At 36.4% G+C, this 19,243-nt stretch overlaps 3 protein-coding genes across 5 annotated transcripts; all 3 read right to left on the reverse strand.

Annotated features, from left to right (window-relative positions):
- Positions 1 to 495: 495 nt before the first annotated feature.
- LOC114751473 (xyloglucan endotransglucosylase/hydrolase protein A) lies at positions 496 to 1,948 on the reverse strand. Its single transcript, XM_028940148.1, has 4 exons — positions 1,606 to 1,948; positions 1,413 to 1,513; positions 1,105 to 1,298; positions 496 to 1,025 (listed from the first exon to the last, which is right to left on the reverse strand). The coding sequence occupies exons 1-4, from the start codon at positions 1,871 to 1,873 to the stop codon at positions 626 to 628; spliced, it is 963 nt and encodes a 320-aa protein (XP_028795981.1). The 5' UTR covers positions 1,874 to 1,948; the 3' UTR covers positions 496 to 625.
- Positions 1,949 to 6,081: 4,133 nt separating this feature from the next.
- LOC114751466 (OTU domain-containing protein DDB_G0284757-like) lies at positions 6,082 to 10,918 on the reverse strand. 3 transcript variants are annotated; one of them, XM_028940142.1, is made up of 11 exons: positions 10,785 to 10,918; positions 9,661 to 9,895; positions 9,105 to 9,178; positions 8,711 to 8,765; positions 8,563 to 8,637; positions 7,983 to 8,056; positions 7,791 to 7,839; positions 6,947 to 7,031; positions 6,748 to 6,804; positions 6,562 to 6,651; positions 6,082 to 6,434 (listed from the first exon to the last, which is right to left on the reverse strand). In XM_028940142.1, exons 2-10 carry the CDS (start codon positions 9,823 to 9,825, stop codon positions 6,605 to 6,607), a joined length of 681 nt encoding a protein of 226 aa, XP_028795975.1. In that variant the 5' UTR covers positions 9,826 to 9,895; positions 10,785 to 10,918; the 3' UTR covers positions 6,082 to 6,434; positions 6,562 to 6,604. The 3 variants fall into 3 exon arrangements, with proteins under 3 accessions (XP_028795975.1, XP_028795976.1, XP_028795977.1); XM_028940143.1 differs by lacking the exon at positions 10,785 to 10,918 and adding an exon at positions 10,195 to 10,283; XM_028940144.1 differs by lacking the exon at positions 10,785 to 10,918 and adding an exon at positions 10,213 to 10,282.
- Positions 10,919 to 12,631: 1,713 nt separating this feature from the next.
- Positions 12,632 to 13,840, reverse strand: LOC114751474 (uncharacterized). Its single transcript, XM_028940149.1, has one exon. It carries the CDS (start codon positions 13,603 to 13,605, stop codon positions 12,994 to 12,996), a length of 612 nt encoding a protein of 203 aa, XP_028795982.1. The 5' UTR covers positions 13,606 to 13,840; the 3' UTR covers positions 12,632 to 12,993.
- Positions 13,841 to 19,243: the final 5,403 nt, after the last annotated feature.

Below are 19,243 nucleotides of genomic sequence, written 5' to 3' on the forward strand. Positions count from 1 at the left end.
GGGCTACTTTGTTGATGATGATAACGCCGACGACCTAGTCAGCAAGTCCTACACTCTTGTCTCGTGTCTGTTATCGTCCTTTCACAATTTGGCCCAAAAATTCTCTCATGCCCCGCAGCTTCAATACAGCTCACGTTCGTAGTGCTGGGTGGAGCCATTGTTTACATATTCACCGTACAACTCCTTTAAATTTGGTTCTGTTTTCAAAAGCATCGCTTTCTACTTTTACCCTCTTTCCAATCCCTGTCGGTCACGTTGTCATTTCTGGGGCCGGCGGATCAGAATACTTATCTCTGCGTCCCAACTGGGGCTTGGGTACAGGTTATTATTTAAAAAATACAGGACACGTACGTCCAAGTAAAAGGTAGCACTACTGTATCGATTAAGAATAATTCACCGGAGGTAGTTTCACACTTACACGCATACACACAGTTCAGTGTTGAGATACCCGAAGCCAGAGGCTCCTAGGCCTCTGTTCTCAACCACCAATCCCTCGGAACAAATATACTGTGACATAAATAATTATATATCCATGACCGACACGGGAAGAACCTGTCCCTTATGAGACTTGTTGTAAATAAGAATGTAATGTGGTACTAGGAATAGATGATGTTGGAGTTTGAATTTAAATGTCGCGGTCTCTGGCGCATTCCGGAGGGACTTGTGGGTAACGCTTGCGATCGGTGCAGTAGTTGTAAATGGTGTATTTGCTGCGAACCCACCTAAGCCGTCGCCATTGAGCGGCGTCGAGGTCGCGGAACTCGGCCTGATCCCACCATCGTTTGCCCTGAGAGGCACAGAACTTGGCCTCCACGGAGGCCTCGCACCCGTCGATGTGGAAGCCCTTGTAGGTGGCTATGAACGGAGCTTTGGACCAGTCCGTCTTCTCCAACCCACCCCTTGTGGCCCAGTCGTCTGCATTCCACAGGCTGTTGTATATCTTCATGGGTTGGTTAAAGGGGTATTTCACTCGCAAGTCATGGCTGTTCTTGAATACCCTGATTGGCACATCATCTACGAAGAACCTGCACGAGCATTTTCATCTCTGTCATTCAATATTTCTTGTTGATGTTTTTTTGGGGGAAGGGTATGTGAAGTACTCACACTATCTGATACATGTTCCAGAGAACAGAGTATCTGTGGTATTCTTTGGAGGGATCAAACCAGAGGTAGATTCTCTGTTCTCTGTTACCCTGGCCGCCGGTGAACACGTTCGTTTGCAAAATGTACGGCTGGCCTGTTCTGTTACCCAAGAACTCAAAGTCTATTTCATCGTGCTCGGAGTTTTGGGAAGACAGCTGCACATTTCCATTCACAAGAAAAAGTCACGCAAACATGTTGCGAACGAAGAAAACACAGCACATGAACTAGGGAGTATAGGGGGGAAAATTGAAACTTGAACAGCTTCTTACATAGAAAGCAGTGACAGTGCCCGCAGAATCCCCAGGAACCATCTTGATAAACATGCTGAAGTGTCCAAACAAGTAGGATCCTTTGGACTGGAAGCCAGTGCCTGCTCAAAATGGTAGCTCAGCGATGAACAGGTTCGTTGCAGAAAGAAAGAAAAATAAACGAATGAAGATGGGAAGGTGAGGAGGAAAGTACCAGTGTACTTATCGAGATAAAGTTGAACCTCGGAACCTCCATTGAGGTACTTGATGTGATCAAAAGCCCAGGTAGGGTTGTAGTTGCGGCCAAAGGGGACGTCAACGGGCCTCCTAGGGACACCGCCGAGGGCGGCGGAGGAGAGCGAAGCCAAAATGAGAGAGAGAGTCCAGAGAGCAGAAGCCATTGAGAAGTAAGGAATGAATGAATGGTGAAGAAGACTAGAGGGTATATATAGAGGCAGGAAGCAAAGGCAGAACCATGGCATTCCCAGTTGGGCCCTTCATTCTCTCTCACTCACTTTTGTTCAAAATCCTTTGAAATTTTTGGTGGAAGAAGCGACTTAGAATCTGCATTTGAGAAGCCACCACGCGGTTTCCTTTTGATTGCTTATCCCATTCCCATTGTCCATTATTATTACCTGATCTACAGACATGTAAAACACCTGTAAAAGGAGACTAAACAAATCTTTTAGCATATGTTTACTTTATCTATATATATATATATATATATATATCATTCTCTATTTCTCTTCCCTTTAAATATAGAAATTCACTCATGTCTTGTCCTAGACTATTCAATGAACTGTGAGTTGTGAGGCATACAAACGAAAAAGGAAAAGTGAAAAACGGAAGGCTTTCTGTTTACATCATTACAGCTTTGAAGTGTCTATGAAACGGTAATCATTTTCTTTGTCCTGCGGGCTTTCATTAATTACTGTTGTTATCATAATAATGGTTTTCTGTTTAGTATTTAGTACATCATTAAAACTAAGAGTTTCTCCAAAACGTTCAATTATGATGTGTTTAATACGTTAATTTTGTTTTCCGATTCACTCCAGTGTCTTAATTATGCGCCTTGAGTGAAAACGTGTTACCATCATACCTTTCTTTAATGGTGAGCATCTTGAAAGAGGACTCCAGGCACTGTTATTTCAAGCCTAGCAAAATATTTTTCATAATATTTACATTGTTACAAAATTACTTTTGACCAGAAAAATCTCCAACGACGAAGATGAATAAGATCAATGTCAGTACACATATTAAAAATGAGCAGTGATCACATAATTCGTAACTCATAAATAATCCGTATATGGTAAAAAGCATGTCCAACTTGCATCAATACTTTTATTCTACAATTTATAAACTACTACTTCCAGTTCTTAATGTAGGAACCAGTTGACTAATTTGAATAGATTAAGAAAACTAGTTAAATTAGTTATTTGTAATAGATATGTGTTGTGTTTTTTCAAATATTTTTGCTAATCAAGTATATTGACTGGAACTACTATTATTATAAGAACTATTTTGAAAAAAATAAATAAATATGAGAGACAAAATGAATTAGAGTCTTATATTTAAAATCAAAATAAAAGTCAAATAAATTTTTATATTAAGGATCGGAATCCTAAATATAAAAATTAATTTACAGTAAAACACTCACATTGATCTCTCAGCAAATGAACATGCCAGTCATTATGTACAATAACGTGCTGAGAAATCCCTTTTCTTTCACCCAAAAAAAAAAAAATTAACGTACTGAGAATTACGTGTTTGCTAAGCATATCACATCAAGCATCCTGAAAAAGAGAAAAAAAAATCAATCTACCACTTCCTAATTCTCTGTTTTGATTCGCTTTAAAAGGCAGCAAGTGAACCTACATGTTATCGTTTCCAGAAGTGAGAACATGACAGGTAATTCTTTTTTTTTTTTTTTTTTGGGGTTTTGAGGGGGGGGGGAGTTCATGGTCAATATTTTCAATTAAAACGTAACGTAATAATAACATAGCAAGTACGTAAGTTTTCAGATAATCATGCTTTTACTGAGTGTGAGTTCCTGTATCATAATTTAACTTAATTGACAAAAAAACTTATTAAAAGTAAAAAAAATAATTATAAAGTGAATTTAAATGCATCTAATGATGATAAAGATGGGACCAAAGTGTCTATGGTTACAGGCACAGCATCCCATGGGAGGTTTTTGGTCCGTTAGGTTGACGAACCAACCACCAATTTCAAGATTCGAATGCCAATTTCCCAGCTTGGCATCTTCCATACCCAATAATTAATCCCATTCCGTGCTTTAATCTCCCACTCTAATTAACCCATTATCGTATATATAATCATGCCACATGCATAATTATTCTTTCCTCATAATCAAATAGCTTACACGTATCCTTAATATTCTTGGGGTTTTTTTTTTTTGCATGCCCGAATCATCTGTTCTTGATTTCTCGAATCATTACTACAACAACACCATATATAAAACATCTAATTACTCCAAGCAAATCTGATCACTGGTGATATATAGTTGATGAATGAATTGAGAACTGGGATTATTGTGTGAGGAAAGACAGAAACACGGCATGTGAGGCGAGTGAGTTTGAGGAACAAGGGAAGGTCGTGTGATTTGATATTAAGATAAGCAGCGTTTTAGAAATAAATGGATAGGATTATTGGGGAGGGACTGATAATTTTAGCATTATTGGCTGGTTTGTACAGCTAGAAATACAACCCTTTGAGAATGGCCTCTTGATTGGTTCGGACCAAGAATCAAATAAATGCCCACCACCTTTGGGAGATTGTATTCAGTCATAAAACTTAGCAATGTAATCTGTACGTAAGTCCAATCAAAATCTTCTCTAGCTGTCTTTTATATATGAGCATCCAATTTTGAAAAATGCACGTTTTGGGGCTGGAGGAAAAAGCTGAGAAGTGGAGACAAACATAACATGCGATGTATTGCAGCTGAAGATCACTTAGGTCAGATGAATGCCCTCCTCTTAATTTCTGACGATACACCCTACCAGAAACTCCACCATTCACTCGCAAGTCCAATAATTGATACAGATCAAATTGAGTTGACTTCAAGCTGAGCCTAACGCTACCTTCGTGTCTTGTTATAAGAACTTGTTTGATTTTTAATTTGATAATAAATATAAGACCCCAATTTACTTTGTCTTTCATATTTATTTATTTATTCAAAATAGTTTTTATAGTAGTTGTACGTGTTAAATGTTTTATTAAATAGTAATTTTAGCTAATATGCAAGATTAGCAAGAGTATTTTAGAAAGGACAATACCTATTTATAACAAATAGCTAACTTAATTAATTTTTTTAATCTGCTCAAATTAATTAACTAGGTCTTAATGACAGAAAAATAGTATATACACATGGAATAAACACAAAGAAAGTGGCAGTAGATAGGGAGAAGTGGACTGTTATTGGGGAAGCTTTAATAAGATGGATTATAAATTTAGGAAGAAGATAACTTTATGTTACGTCAAAAGCAATTAAGAAACAGATAATATGACAATATGGATGGGGGGACTGGAAGACTGAATATGAAGTGGGGATTAGCTGGCCTTGATTAACATTCAACAGAGCATGCACAGCACAGCTTTAACTAGTTTGCTGAATGATATATATATATATATATATATATATATATATATATAGTGTAATTTCACAATTATTGAGTTTGGTATGTTACATGATGTCCAGTTCAACATTTAATGTTCTCTCAGTTTCCAGTTCCAGCGCGCCACCACATCTGCAAGATAACACTACATCATCATGCGTGTTTACTGCTAATGAGATTTCTTATACTTACTTGATTTACTCTAAAAATTTCTTATGTTTCTCAGAAATTCAAATTCTTCAAAAGAAGAGTAATTGAACCAGACATTTTCATATGGTAGATTATGTGCTAAATTGAAGATAGAAAATGAGGTGATTTTTATTGGAAAAAGAAAAGAAATCCCGAGTGGGTGAAAGATAAAGTCAACACGTCATTGTCGACTCAACTCATCCTACATTTAAAATGATTTTTTTTTAATAAAAAATTTCATCTCAAAACTTCCTTCATTCTTGTTTGCCCCGACCATGATTCGTTTTCATCCCCCGAGTTCCATTTGAATAACTTCAGAGCCTGTTTGGTAACAAGGAATTTGGACTGTGGACAGGGAGAGGGAAAGAGAATGAGCAGATTTTCTTTTTTATTGTGAAATTTACAAATTGTTTATTTCAAAAGATCATTAATAATAAATACTTATTGTTTCATTTAGAATGGAGGTGTTTGAATAGTAAATATTCATAGTTTGACTGATATATGAATAGTAAATACAAATAGTGATAAAATATTCCTCCAGTCCTAAATGTAAGATCCTTATACTAGTATGTATAATAACCTTATATTTAGGACCGGAAGAGCATAAAATACCTTAATAATTAATTTATGAATTTCATCTTTGAATACAATTCTCCCGCTTAAAAAATTAGCAATGCCCAATGGTGCCTAGCGGCGGACTATGTGGAGATGTCTCATTTGCTCATAAATTCTATTTAGTTTAACATACCATTATTTACATCGTATTAAATGAAAACTGTGCGACGATATTTATAATTTATGTTAACAATCAATGTTTTCAAAAGAATAATATTCTTTATTTAAAAAGATTCCGAGCATGAACGACATTTACTTGCAACCAAAAAGCATAACTGTAACCGTATTTACTTTCACTGAGCAATCGCCAATGTTCATACTGTACTGTCTACAACAGGAGAAAAAAAATTCAAATACTATATAACTAAAAAAATAAATAAATGAATGAAAATTGGGAAGAAAAAAAAAAAGAGGAAAGAGAAGACCCATAATCTCTGATCTCTCCCTCTCTTCCCTCCACTTCTCCTTCTCCACCAACTCTCTCATCCAATATATAGAACAGAAATATACACAGAACTCATCCCAATTGAGTAAATTATCTTCTGATCCTTGAAAGATAGTATGCCATTTCTCAATCGAATCACGGTATGCTTTGAACCCAGCACTGTAGAATAAAATTGCAGTAAATATTGAGATCATCAACAATTCAATTGATGAATCCAAAAATTCAGGGGATGAGCTGAAAAAAAGCTTTTATCTTTCAAGGACCAAAATAATTTTTTTACTCCTACACATGTCCAAAATGGTTTTATCAATGTGACGAACCGAACGCTCCTAGAATAGCCAATGCTTTCTCCTTGGTTTATGCTGGATCGGTGCATCTACATTGAAGATGATAAAACAAATAGTCAATTCATAAAGTCGTGTTCAGTATTCCGACCAAAAAAGCCACTTTTGGGAATTTACGGCGAACCAACCTCGAATTTCGTATAGCGAATTGTAATGAACCTCAGACCAGAAGCTCAACCACAACTCTGCATCATTAAAATATGAAAAGAATGCTCTCATCAACGCATTTTTTCATAATCTGAATTGCTAACAAAATATCCTTTTGCATCGATTCATGTTTAACTGAACAAGTGTTTTGACCATGGTGATGAGTAATAATAGTCTTACCACGCTTTGGCGCTTGGTACTGTGGCGTAATTTCAATGAAACAAGTGTCTCTGAATGATGTTAAAAGGCATATCTTCGCTGCAAACTAAATTACAAACAAGCCAGGTTATATTACATTCTAACAGCTAACGGTAATACACAGCAAATCAAGGAAGAAAAATAGCTGAAATTCAATTGCTTTATAGCGCATATGTATATGCTCTCCACCAATTTCCAGATGCGGAACTTGGATCACAACACAAATGATCTAGTATAATATAGCATATCAAGTTATAGATGACTCCACCCTAAAGAGAAGAGGATAATACAAACGCAAATAGAAAAGGAAAAGGGGAATTTTGAACATAACGCAGATCACGATTTAATGATGTAAAATGCAAATTCATTATACTCTTTAGTTATTATTAGGGGCAGTGAATGATAAAGTAAACGTACCCTATATATAAATATATATTTTTGCAAAAAGCATACAAGCACATGTCCAAGCATATGTAAAGGGTAAATTTATCATTCTACCTAGTCACTACCAGTGACAGCAAATGATAAGATACAATGCGAAAACAATAGTTACATTCACTACGCATGTGTGAGTCATCACCATCTCCCAGCTGATCGGTAATAATCATCATTCCCATTATGATTATTATAAAAACATTAACCTATCAGTAATAAACAACTCGGAACAAAGTATTAACTGATTTTGCCGCATTCCATAGAAGAATTGAACTTTCATCTCAGTTAAAACAGCAGTGTATGGATAAAATGAAAAAGAAAGAAACAAACACTAATCAATTTACCGAATCCCACAGAAGGAAAGAGCTTATTTGAAAACAGCGTAACACACCTTATCAGCAGCTGCCTGTAAGGTAACATGGTCCCCCCATTCTCCAGATCTGTCATGAGAAAGATAAATGGAGAATGGTGTAAGTTTCACATCAGCAAACGCAAGGAAAAAAAAAATTTGAAGAACCGATAAAGGCAATGGCTCAATGAATATATAATGGTATCAATAAAAATTTGTCTGAAAGACACATACTTTGCCATTTTCTTGTAATATCGTTTGTACTTCATGGGGACATAGCATTCATACAAGGAGCGATGGTCTTTGAGCTGGCAAAGAGAAATTTTGGGCAAATAAGCATTTCAAATTGTCTAGGTATCATTTTAACAGAACTATCAAATTCCATGCTTATCTACCTAAGGCAAGAGACAATTTGTATGATCACAACATATAAACAATTTGTATTTGGTTTATCAATGTATGTTATCTCTTTTATTTCCCTCTCTTATATGTTCAGTTAAGATAAGCATCCTTCACATGCATATTAAACGTGTCTTGGGTTTATCAATGTATGTTATCTCTTTTATTTGCCTCCCTTCTATGTTCAGTTAAGACAAGCATCCTTTACAAACATATTAAACGTATCTTGGACACTTAAAAGAATCAAACTCGAATTATGCCCCCTATCTGGAGGATGCAATCACCAATTAAAACTCACTCATGTATAGATAAATTTCAACCGTTAATTTAGTTTAAAAAAATCGTAACCCAAGAAAACCAGATGTCCTCATAGCCAGTAACATGTATTTGGCTAGTGCTTTCTGAGTGGACATACCTGTTTCACAATCTCTTTCCGAACATTCTTGTGGTATTCAGGTGACCTATACAGCTGTTCTGAAAGTGCACGAAACTGCAAGATTGGGAGAACAGTTAATAAATGTTCTAAGCAGATAATTTTAGAAAATTGTTGCCACAAATAATACCTGACAATTTCCATCTCCAGAAACTTTGACTTCACATAGACCATACATGTTCAACCTATAAAAGTCAAGAGAGACGGGTTTAGTACCTCCAATCAAGAGTAAATATACAGCAGGAATGGGTTTATAACATTGTACTAGCTGATCCCTCATTATTTGTGTCAATACATCATTAGATTGAGCAATTTTCATTTGAATGCCCACTTTATATACATATAGTTTCTAAATCTCTCGATATAAAGAAGAAAACGCACTACTTGTTCGACCACTGATGTATTTAATCATGCATGACGACCACTTGCTCATTACTATTTCAGCCATCTTTTATCAGACTTTGAAGCTTTATAATATTCCCTGTCAAGAAATAGCTGAAATACACAGCTGCAAAGTGGCATACCTCTGAAGAAGGCGCTGGTGATCCATACTAGCATCATTTGTGTCAGGTATGAAGGAATTAATCCGGGGCACATGCTGAAATTTTAGTCAAGCACAAAATTTCAGACAAATTTCTCTTCCACCTCCTTTTAAAAAAGGTCAATAATCTCTCCTCCATAGTCATTATTTGACAACTATAAAGAAAGTTCACTTTTCTTTGAGAGGACAGTGCAGAATACCATAACAAAGTCATTAAGAACCATATCCCAAAGCAGCAAGATAATAATAGAAAATATCAAGAATGCATGACAGATCATGATCCTCTAAAAGATTTAAATTACCCCCACTCAGCTGAATCTTAGTGATAGTTTTTCTTTTTGGCCTTTGAATTTATGTGTTAAGATATGCATAATTAGCATCATAGTTTACCTAACAGGCAATTGAGTGATTTGCGAAGAGGAGATTAAAACTGGAACCTAAATTAAGCATGACCATAGTATGACCAGAATTGGTGGAAAATTCAAGTAAAAGGCATTGTTAGATAATCTGGGCAATAACGGAGTTGTAAGAATTCTTACAGGAACGGGTGCCAGGTTGGAAAGGCGCCTACCAACTGCGCCATCTAATTTGGCATACTCTTCAGATAACATGACAGCAATCATGCGGTCATCCTCAATATCATGTTGACTACTGAGAGAAGTTGAACTCGAACTTTCACCGATATACTGAGTTCCGTTCATCATATCTTGGGATGGCAATAACCAAAAACTTTCAAGCAAAAGCCAACTTTACAATGATCCTGAGTTAATAAGCCTGCAACGATTGAAAGACCTTTGCCCATTAGAACTCTCCACAATCGTGGGTTTTTCCACACGGGAAATTTTAACATTAAGTCTTAATACAACACCACATACGAAAGAAGCACAGACTGTTTATTAAATTACATATATAAGAATATTTATCCAGAAGACTAGAAGAGTACTTTGAGAAAAGCGTTTTGCAATATCATGATGATGATGAACCAATTGTGACAGCGTAAATCACACAGGTCAGACAGCACCCAAAAGAAAAGAAACAGTAATTCTTTATGGTGAAACTAAATAGAACTCAACCTTCTAAGGTTACCAAACCTTTCATGACTGTAGATGATCATTTTCGTTTTTGACCTGAGCAGATATTCAAAGTAAACAACGCCACGACAGGTCAGGACCTAATATGACGATAGCGTGCGCCCTGCACTGTAATGACTCATTTCAGCAATAATGCTGCAATGGACATTAAACGGAATTTGATATGACTGGTTGACTTTACGGTTTTGGAGAAAATGAATTCCAGGCTCATATGGAAAGAAAGTCAAAGGTCGAAACCCAATAGCTTTTCGAGTGATCAGAGGTGGGTTTACAAAAATGGCTGCTTGACTTGAAGCATAAAAATTAGAAAAACAAAATCAGATCTAAGCAATTGATTATTGCACAAGTAGGAGCTTTCTGCCCAACACCAAGAAAAATGAAAAATGAAGTGAAATGGCATGAATTCAATATCACGATTCACAGGAATCCAATTTTAGAGGACGAAGACGAGAAGCAAGAAAGCAAGCATTGATATCGATCAAATCAAGAACATCCAGGAATCAAGAGAACCCGATAACAACAGTGGCAATAGGAACAACACGAGACAAAAGAATAAGGAAAGAAGAAAACACCTGCAAGTCTGCTGCGATTGAGAAGCAAGAATGAAGAAGGAAGCGATGTGAGAGGATTAGACGGAGGAGGAAAGAATATGGGAAAGAAGAGATATTTTCAAACTCGCGTTTTAGGTGGGATAAAGCGTGGGCACATTATGCACTAAACCGGGGAGCTAATAATACCCAGCCGATTTTGTGAGAGTAATAATAAGGAATAGAAATGGACAACAAAATGGAAACGCCCCAACCCAAGTCGGAGAGAATTAAATATTGGAGCGACGTGGCTACCAATGGTTGGCGGTTGAAAGGATCTGGTTGAAATTCGCGGGTTTCCGAGTCAGACACAGGTTGTCGGGAGTTGGCGAGTCTCGACTCGGGGCGCGTAACGTCTCACCGGTTAGCGGGCCCCACCCTCGGATGTTTCCGTCAGAGAGAGGCCTCCCTGAACAAAAGCTTCCTAGCTGAGTCGCCTCTTCCCCCTCCGCTCGCAGGAAAAAAGAAAGAAAAAAAAAATTCCTGAAAGCGTCTCTCTCTAATGTCTTTCCGGCTCTTACCCAATTCGATGTTTTCGTCTTCCTAAACCCAAATAGGTTTAACGATGGAGCTGAATTGAGCCGTTCCAAGGAACAGAATTTGGCGCGAGAAGGCGCCTCCTAGGGTTGCGATGGCTGAATAAGCACAGGGCAACGGATGGCCAGGATTGCGCAAAAACGGACAGTCGAGATGCAGTTAAGCTTCGCAGTTGACGTGGCGCGACTGGCTTCAAAATTTTTGGCGCAACGGCTTTGAGAAAAAGTGAAAAACAGTGGGTTTTGATTTTTTTTTTTTTTTTAATTTTTGGCGCTTATTGGGGGTTTAGGTAACAACATACGTAAGGGTAATTAACCTAACACGGGAATTTCTTGAATCACTTTAAACAGCCACACTTTCCGGTTTCAATTATATCTGCCTTTTCCCTAGCTTTGCAAAACGTTTCATTTTATTTACCCCGCAATTTACATGCATTTAAATTATATAAAATTCAGTATAATGATCTGGTATGTTTGGTACGACGGTCTTGATGAGAGAGATAGACAGACGCGTAAAATGGAGAAAAAAGAGGGTGATGCACTCAAACGGTCTATATAAAATGAGTCTGATTCAAGCATCTTACGTATATTAGTTAAAAGTTTGTTATAATATCACATGTGTACAATTTTTGTTTGAAACTCTTCATACATCTCCTTAAAAAGAGACAATATTATAATAAATTAGTTCCTTATAAAATTCAATTGTGTAGAATAAGAAAATAAAAACAAATATGACTGAACTCGATCGTTAATCTATTTCACAGGCCTAGGAGGATATGAAATGAAAATGGAGAGAAAATTACCTGGAGACGAAGCAGCTTCGGACTAATCCCAAAAGAAAAGGGAGGGACACAACACAGAAACGGCTCGTAAGTCGTATCTGTGTTCTATTATTGGATTCCCCGCAAAATCGTTGTCGAGATCATATTTATTTTATTACCGGTGCAAAAGCAGTATGAATTTTATTTAGGAATCAGCCCCAACACATTTATCATACCCAGAAAAAAAAAGAAAAAAAAGACATATTTAAAAATTTTATCATTCTCCAGGCGCATCAAGATCCTTAGATCCGCGTCTAGTTAAAATTAAAATGAATAATAAATAAATAAACTAAATTATTATTTTTCTTCTTCTTTTTAAGAAAAAAGGAACTTCAGTGGAGGGAGCCGTTACTCCTTATCAAATGATTATGTTTGCTTCTAATTTTTTCTTTGGCCCCTTCCGCAGATGGATTTTCCTTTTCTTCCTCAATTCACAGCCAAGTTTCATGCTTGTGTTTGGTACGGTTATTACAAATTCCCAAAATCCATATGATATGAGAAATGTACATCTTACTTAGGATTTGGTTTTAGCGCTCTATACACGACTTTCATGGTAATGGATTTACAGAGCCAAACCACTATAATCACACCATCCCCAGCTGCTATGGCACTCCCAGTATATCTCCAACTGTTAACTGTTCATTCGTATAAAAGAAAGAAAGAACACGCCCACGAGACTTCTCAATTCTTCTCGTCTTCTACGGTATCAGCATCAGAACTCTTCGCATTATAACCCCTGCTTGTGGGTCTTCCTTATTCTGTAATCTGAGTTCTATCACAAACACCAACAGGAGCTTAACCCAATAACGATGATTTATATCTGGGTGACTCTAGAACTCATCCAACGTTATTCTTCAACATCTCCTCCTGCTGCCTCTTGATTGACTGTTGCTTCTGCAACATCATCTCCTTGCGGAACCTCTTGATGAACAAATCCGCCACATGGTCAATTTCGTCCTCCAGTTTGAATTCTTCCCCTGCCACCTCCTTCGAATTCTTCACCATATCAATAACAGAGCCTCCGAAATCCTCCGAGTCAAACAGAGTATGGGTCAAATCCGGGTACTTCTCATCCTCCTCTTCCTCCTCGTACCTATAGCAGCTTTCATACCCATCCTCACTTCTCCCCTCCACCAAGTTCGTCTCCATGGGACTGGGAATAGCCTCGTAGCAGTGGTCATTGTCGTCATGGATCGCCATGGCCTTGCTCTGGTCTCTTCTACCCTCCAGAAAGCTGTCTTCTTTGGGATGGGAATGATGGCCCAGAACGGATTGCATTTTGTGGGAAATAGAGCTCATCAGAAACTTCTTATTCCTCAGCAATGAGAATATGATCAGTCGCGCCTTGATGGCGTTTGTCTTCGTCTTCAGAGCCAAGGCTTTGGACTTTGCCATTGACTTCAGAGTAGCTATGATCTGCTTCAACAACACAGGTGCTCTGTTCTTCATCTGTTCACCCCTGTAAAAACTGCACACCCACAGTTTGCAATACAGTTTATGAAGTAACCCAAGTGGAAACAAGCAGACCAATATGGGATTTTGCGGCTAGATTTGCAGATCGCTGTCAAAAAGTTTTATCTGGGAACTCTTTTGTGTGCGAATGATTGATCGATGGATGAAGAAGGAGAGGTTAAGAAATATCAAGAGGGATGGTTTGTACTGAGCTTGTACTTTGCTGGTGTAAAGCAGTGATTTGGCATGAAACACTACAGGGTGGGCAAATGGGCTTTTATAGGGAGGGCGAGAAATAATCTAAGCGAAGGAAGATTGGTGGCTAAGGAAAGGGGGTAGAGAGAGTGCTCGAAAAAGCAAAAAAGTGAAGGTGACAGGTGGGCTTTTTAAATTGGCCTTGGGAGTAATAATGGGGTGGTGGTGTACGAAGCCTTGGGGGTCATACAGCAATTTGCCTCTTCTTCAATTAAAAATTTGAGTATTTGATTTCATCAAAAGCAGAAATAGATATTGAGATGGCGCCTCTTGATAAAGGCAGACGAATTTTATTAGATCTTTAGCCATTTCCATTGGGCTCCTTCAATAATTTGAGCCCTGTTTCGTGGGGGAAGAGTGAAGACCTTTGAAGCTTTTGAGGAAGTGAAAAGAAGAAAGAAAAAATTGGTGGGCCTAACTCCATTATATGTTCCACAGCACAACTGCTGTTCAAATCTTGACCTTGAGGTTTCCTATTGTTTTAGGCTTAATGACTAAAATAACCATCTGCTTTTGACAATTACAGCTTCTTTCTCTCCATACTAAGATGGTACAAATGACATTGTGTCTTGGTCGATGTGTCTGTTAGAGATTCTCTTTCGTTTGAAATAAGAATCTCATTTTTGCTGCTCTCTTAGACTATTCAGAAATTCTGGGCCACTCTTGCCGCAACAACCAAAATTTTAGGACTCGGTTGAAAACTTAACCCCTAAGGTTACATAATATCTCCACATTTTTCATTTTTCATTTGGATCCTACCTGCTTCTAAGTGTCCCCTTGCTGCTTGTTTTTTAGTGAGTCTTGTACCAAACAATAGTAGGATATTTCAGGGAATGGAATTGCAAGGCGCGCTTCTCCATTACTTGCCCACCAGTAATTAATAAATAAATATATCACTATATATATATGCATATATACAATGAAACTTGTACATAAATAACTGCACATTATTTGCACATTATATCATTATCCATACAACTTTATACACTAACTTTACTCAGGCTCTGTGCAAGTTTAATAGAAGTGGATTCTGCTGGTACAAGTAAGGTGTTGTGCGCAGAACTTCTGTATGATTTTGTAATTCTCCCCAAAAACCCCACGTAAAAGGAGTTTTAATTAGGAAGAAATTATATATATTTATGTACTCCTCCAATCCTTAATATAGGACCCAATTCTTGAGTTGGTTTTGGTCCTAAATATAAGATCCATTTCTCATATTTATCAATTTTCTCTAAATTACCCCTATGGATACTTCCTCAATCATAATCAAGTAGAAGAGGGAAATGAGGTATTAAAAAAGATGATTATGGTATTTTGGGAAAAATGTGTCACTTTTTTTATAATAAACTAACTTACCTAACTTTCTTAATCTAATCAAATTAAGAATCGGAGGAGTATATATATATAAAAAAAGCAACCGGGCTACTTTATAAACGGCCAACTCCATTTTATAAAGCATGTATAATAATATAGGCATGCGTGCATGTTTCCCAACCACATGTGAATATTGGTCCCTCCCCAAAACCTAATCTTTATTTTTCACCCAAAGGGCAACACGTAAATTGCAGTGGACGTGTTTCGCAACTCGATCCCAAGCACAAAATATGAAGCTGGCAAGCTGTGCGTTACCATATGTAGTTTGTGTAATAAAATAAGCAAACTTTTCCCATCCATACACACGCTTTTGAGAGCTTTACGCAGTTTCAAATATGGCAGCTAGGTAGCTAGGGTTTGATATGTTTGTATGAAGAATCAAAGAGAGAAGAGACGCGGGTGCTTTCTAAAAGTAACTAGAAAAACACATGCATCGATCTTCCCCTCTCCCCTCAACATTCTCATTTGACCTAATTAAAGCAGACGCACCACACCAGTCCTTTTTAATCAACTTTGTGGAGATCTCACGGGAAGGGTCTGGGTGGTGCAGGATTGTCTGTAAAGACCAACTTGGTTCATTAATTTAATCAGCCTTTGATTCTGGATATTTTCGAAGTAATAATAAACAATAAACAAGGTATATCGTGGAAAGCCTCGGCACTATATATGAAACAAACATAACGTTGAATTAATTCTCCAAATTAATCCAGTTTTCTGGTGCGTTTGGTAATCTTCTTTAGGATTTCCTCTGCTTTATTCTTATGTGGTGCTTTAGTAAATAAACTTGCACGCAGGAGTAAATCATGATCGATCGTTATAAAGATGGAATATAATATAATGTTGGGTTCTTTTTATATGATATCAGCTTCTTCCTGTGCTGAGAAGATATTGACAGCATATTGATTAAGATGAACTGATTATTATATAACTTTTTTGGAGCTTCTAAGCACGCAGCTTTCAATGTGTATAAACTCCTAGGCTGTAAAGATCAGTTCGGATAGTTAGTTAATGGGAGGAAATTGTAAAAGTTTGTAGCAAAAAGTCTGAGAGCATTGAAGGAACAACAACGTTGAACGAAAGTCTCACCTCAAACGTTCACACAAGTACACATATGTAACATAATTTTAACTTTTGGTTTGCCGACCTAATTTAATTCCTGCAGACGGGAACTGACTACGCTGATTTAAGCAATGAATCTTACTCTACCAAAAATAAAAGAGGAGATGTGATTATATCTGCTCGGTTAATTCGGGTGGGTCCAGGCCAGTAATGTTTAAATGGTGAAAATTTCTTAATATAAATAGCAGGCATGAAGTTATTTATAGTTTATATGAGGATGTAAGTGCAGATTTAATAACTTATTTTGGCTACTTGTATTTAGAACTATCAGTAAATTAAATAAATAGATGAGAGAATTTATAGACAGAGTAAAAATTGGATAGGGACATAACTTTTTTAACTTTAATTGGACGGTGGAGCAGGTTTACAGCGATTATTTTCCTGCAAGATTCCTTGTTCTAGACTCTCCCTGAAGGTTCCTTAACTCCTTAACCAACCCCCCCCAAAAAAAAAAACCTTTTCTACCCATCCTCATCTCAGCACTTGAAATTATACTTCTCCGGTCCTTAATATAAGATTCATTTAACTAATTTGATTAGATTAAGAAAGTTAGGTAAGTTAGTTAATTGTAATAAATATGATATTTTTTTCCTAAAACACCATAATCATCTTTCTCAATACCCTCTCTCCTTCTTCTACTTGATTATGGTTGAGGGAGTATCCATAGGGGTAATTTAGAGATTATTGATAAATATAAGAAATGGGTCTTATATTTAGGACCAAAACCAACTCAATAATTGGGTCCTATATTAAAGACCGGAGGAGTAGTAAATTATATTTTCCAGTCCACAAAATAAATATATAAATGGCTGTCATTCGCTTCTAAATATAAAACCTATTTTGTAGTGTGATTTAGAATCATAAGAAGATTTTTTTACATTATGTTTAAGTTTTATTTATTATTACATTTAATTTAATTAAAAATAGTGTTACTTTAATTGCTACTTCGGTGTTTAACAAAAATTTGATGACCGCAAGAGAGATAATGAATTTTAAAAATTAGTAATATAATAATATTAAGTTTAAAAAATTCCCCAAAAGAAACTTGTTTTATGTTTAAATTTGGTTGAAAAGTTAAGAAAAGGGCACCGACCCAAAAATTTAAATTCCTTAAAAAATAGAGTCATGTTATTTATCAATTTTAAATAGAATAATATGATGCAAATTATATTTAGATGTTATTAAGATTAAGGTGCAAAAATATTTAGGAATTTTAGGAGGAGGTATTAGCACCCTTAAATATGATACAAAATACCCTCAAACCCTCGAAATTTTTTGCCCCAACTTGTTAATTGGATGTGATGTCTGTTAAGAAAAGACTGAGTCCTACTTGTTGTGCCTTATATATAAAAGATAAAATAAAAATATTCGTAAAGTATCATATTATGGTGTGGTACAATATTTCCCCAAACCCTTAAAAAAGTAAAAATTCCTAATCCAAAATAAAAGCATACGTCGGTAACCATTAATTATGAATGTCATAAATATTAAAATTTCACTTAATCCGAAGTATTGAATGTGTAGAACATTTCCTAGTTTTTTTTTTTGGCCGAAAGAACATTTCTTAGTTTATACCAAAGGGTACTTCTTTTTTTCCAAGGCAAAGAAATTTATTAGGCCAATTAATCTGGCGCAAAATCTAAAGGCGTTGAGGTTACGATAAAAACAAAAATAAAAATGGCGTTGAGGTTATGATAAAAACAAAAATAAAAAAAGCAGGAGATTGTAAATGAAATGAAAGGCTACCAATATGGTCAGCTTTTGTCGCAATTAACTGGGCCGAAAACAAACTAAAAGTGGGCCACCTCGACCCGCTGTATCCGCATTGCAACCACGTGCCGTTTAAGTGTCTTTTTTAAAATAGGTTTGATATTTATTTATAATTTATAATGTTAATAATGAAAAGTAAAAAGATGAAAATAAGATGAAAATTATTTTATCGAATTAAAATAATAAAATAAAGCATTAACAGTGGATGATAATAGATTGGATACATAATAAATGCTGCAAATTACATATACTATATTTTCCCATGCGTTCTAAAAAAAGAATGTTTATTATGATTACAAATGGGGACATCAGTATTGTGCTTATGATTGTCCTGAATCAGGGTCAACACAAGAAATGTGATGGGCTGCTTTTTTTTTTTTTTTTTTACTAGAAGCCCATTATTGAACCATGTGAAAAGGAAAGTTAGGATAGAATGGCAATTAAAAAATTTCTACATATCAACGGGGGTTGGGTTTAGCAGAATGGGCAAATCTTTCATAACCTGGTAAACCAAACTTTGAATCCCTACCAAGAGAAGTGTCCACATTTAGTATTTGATAATACTTCAAATATGATTGTATCCAATAAGAGAATACCCGTACTTAGCAAAACAAGGAAAAAGATTTCTACATCTTATAGAAAGAATTTTGACATTGGGGTCATTATAATGAGCACGGTGCGGCATATCTTATAGCTTTTCTCGTGACCTGATCTCTCATTTTCTTGATAAAGTTAAAGAGGGGTGGATCTCAAAATCCTCATATTGGATGAGGTTGAGAGTCTCCAAAAGATTGGAGTTGAGATTAATTGCGGTGAGGATACTTTCGCTTTCAACAGCTGGAAACCTTTTTGTTCAAAAGGTCTTTTGGTGCCAATAAGCCTAACAATGCACTCCTCAAACCAACTTCACTTGCCCCTTTTCTTTCACCAAACTCCAATTATTGTCTCACTCCCTCTTCCCCTCATCATTCACTTCCCTTTTTGCCTTTTTTCTCTGCTCTCACCTCATTTCCATGCATTCCATATCTTTTCTTCATTCTCAGGAGATCAAAAGTTTAACATATTGAAATGAATTAATCATGACACATATGCTGCTACTCTAAAAGATCTCAACTTA

Source organism: Neltuma alba, unplaced genomic scaffold (assembly GCF_004799145.2).
Source record: "Neltuma alba isolate B1F8T4 unplaced genomic scaffold, ASM479914v2 tig00006935_pilon, whole genome shotgun sequence".
NCBI lineage: Eukaryota > Viridiplantae > Streptophyta > Magnoliopsida > Fabales > Fabaceae > Neltuma > Neltuma alba.

Excerpts from the sequence above, each read along its gene's own strand:
- LOC114751473 (XM_028940148.1), bottom strand. The coding sequence starts at position 1,873 with ATGCCATGGTTCTGCCTTTGCTTCCTGCCTCTATATATACCCTCTAGT. Across the intron at positions 1,514-1,605 it reads TTATCTCGATAAGTACACTG|GCACTGGCTTCCAGTCCAAA; the intron begins GTACTTTCCTCC and ends CATTTTGAGCAG. Across the intron at positions 1,299-1,412 it reads GCACTGTCACTGCTTTCTAT|CTGTCTTCCCAAAACTCCGA; the intron begins GTAAGAAGCTGT and ends GGAAATGTGCAG.
- LOC114751466 (XM_028940142.1), bottom strand. The coding sequence starts at position 9,825 with ATGATGAACGGAACTCAGTATATCGGTGAAAGTTCGAGTTCAACTTCT. Across the intron at positions 8,057-8,562 it reads GGAAAGAGATTGTGAAACAG|CTCAAAGACCATCGCTCCTT; the intron begins GTATGTCCACTC and ends TCTCTTTGCCAG. Across the intron at positions 6,805-6,946 it reads GTACCAAGCGCCAAAGCGTG|AGTTGTGGTTGAGCTTCTGG; the intron begins GTAAGACTATTA and ends TTAATGATGCAG.
- LOC114751474 (XM_028940149.1), bottom strand. The coding sequence starts at position 13,605 with ATGAAGAACAGAGCACCTGTGTTGTTGAAGCAGATCATAGCTACTCTG.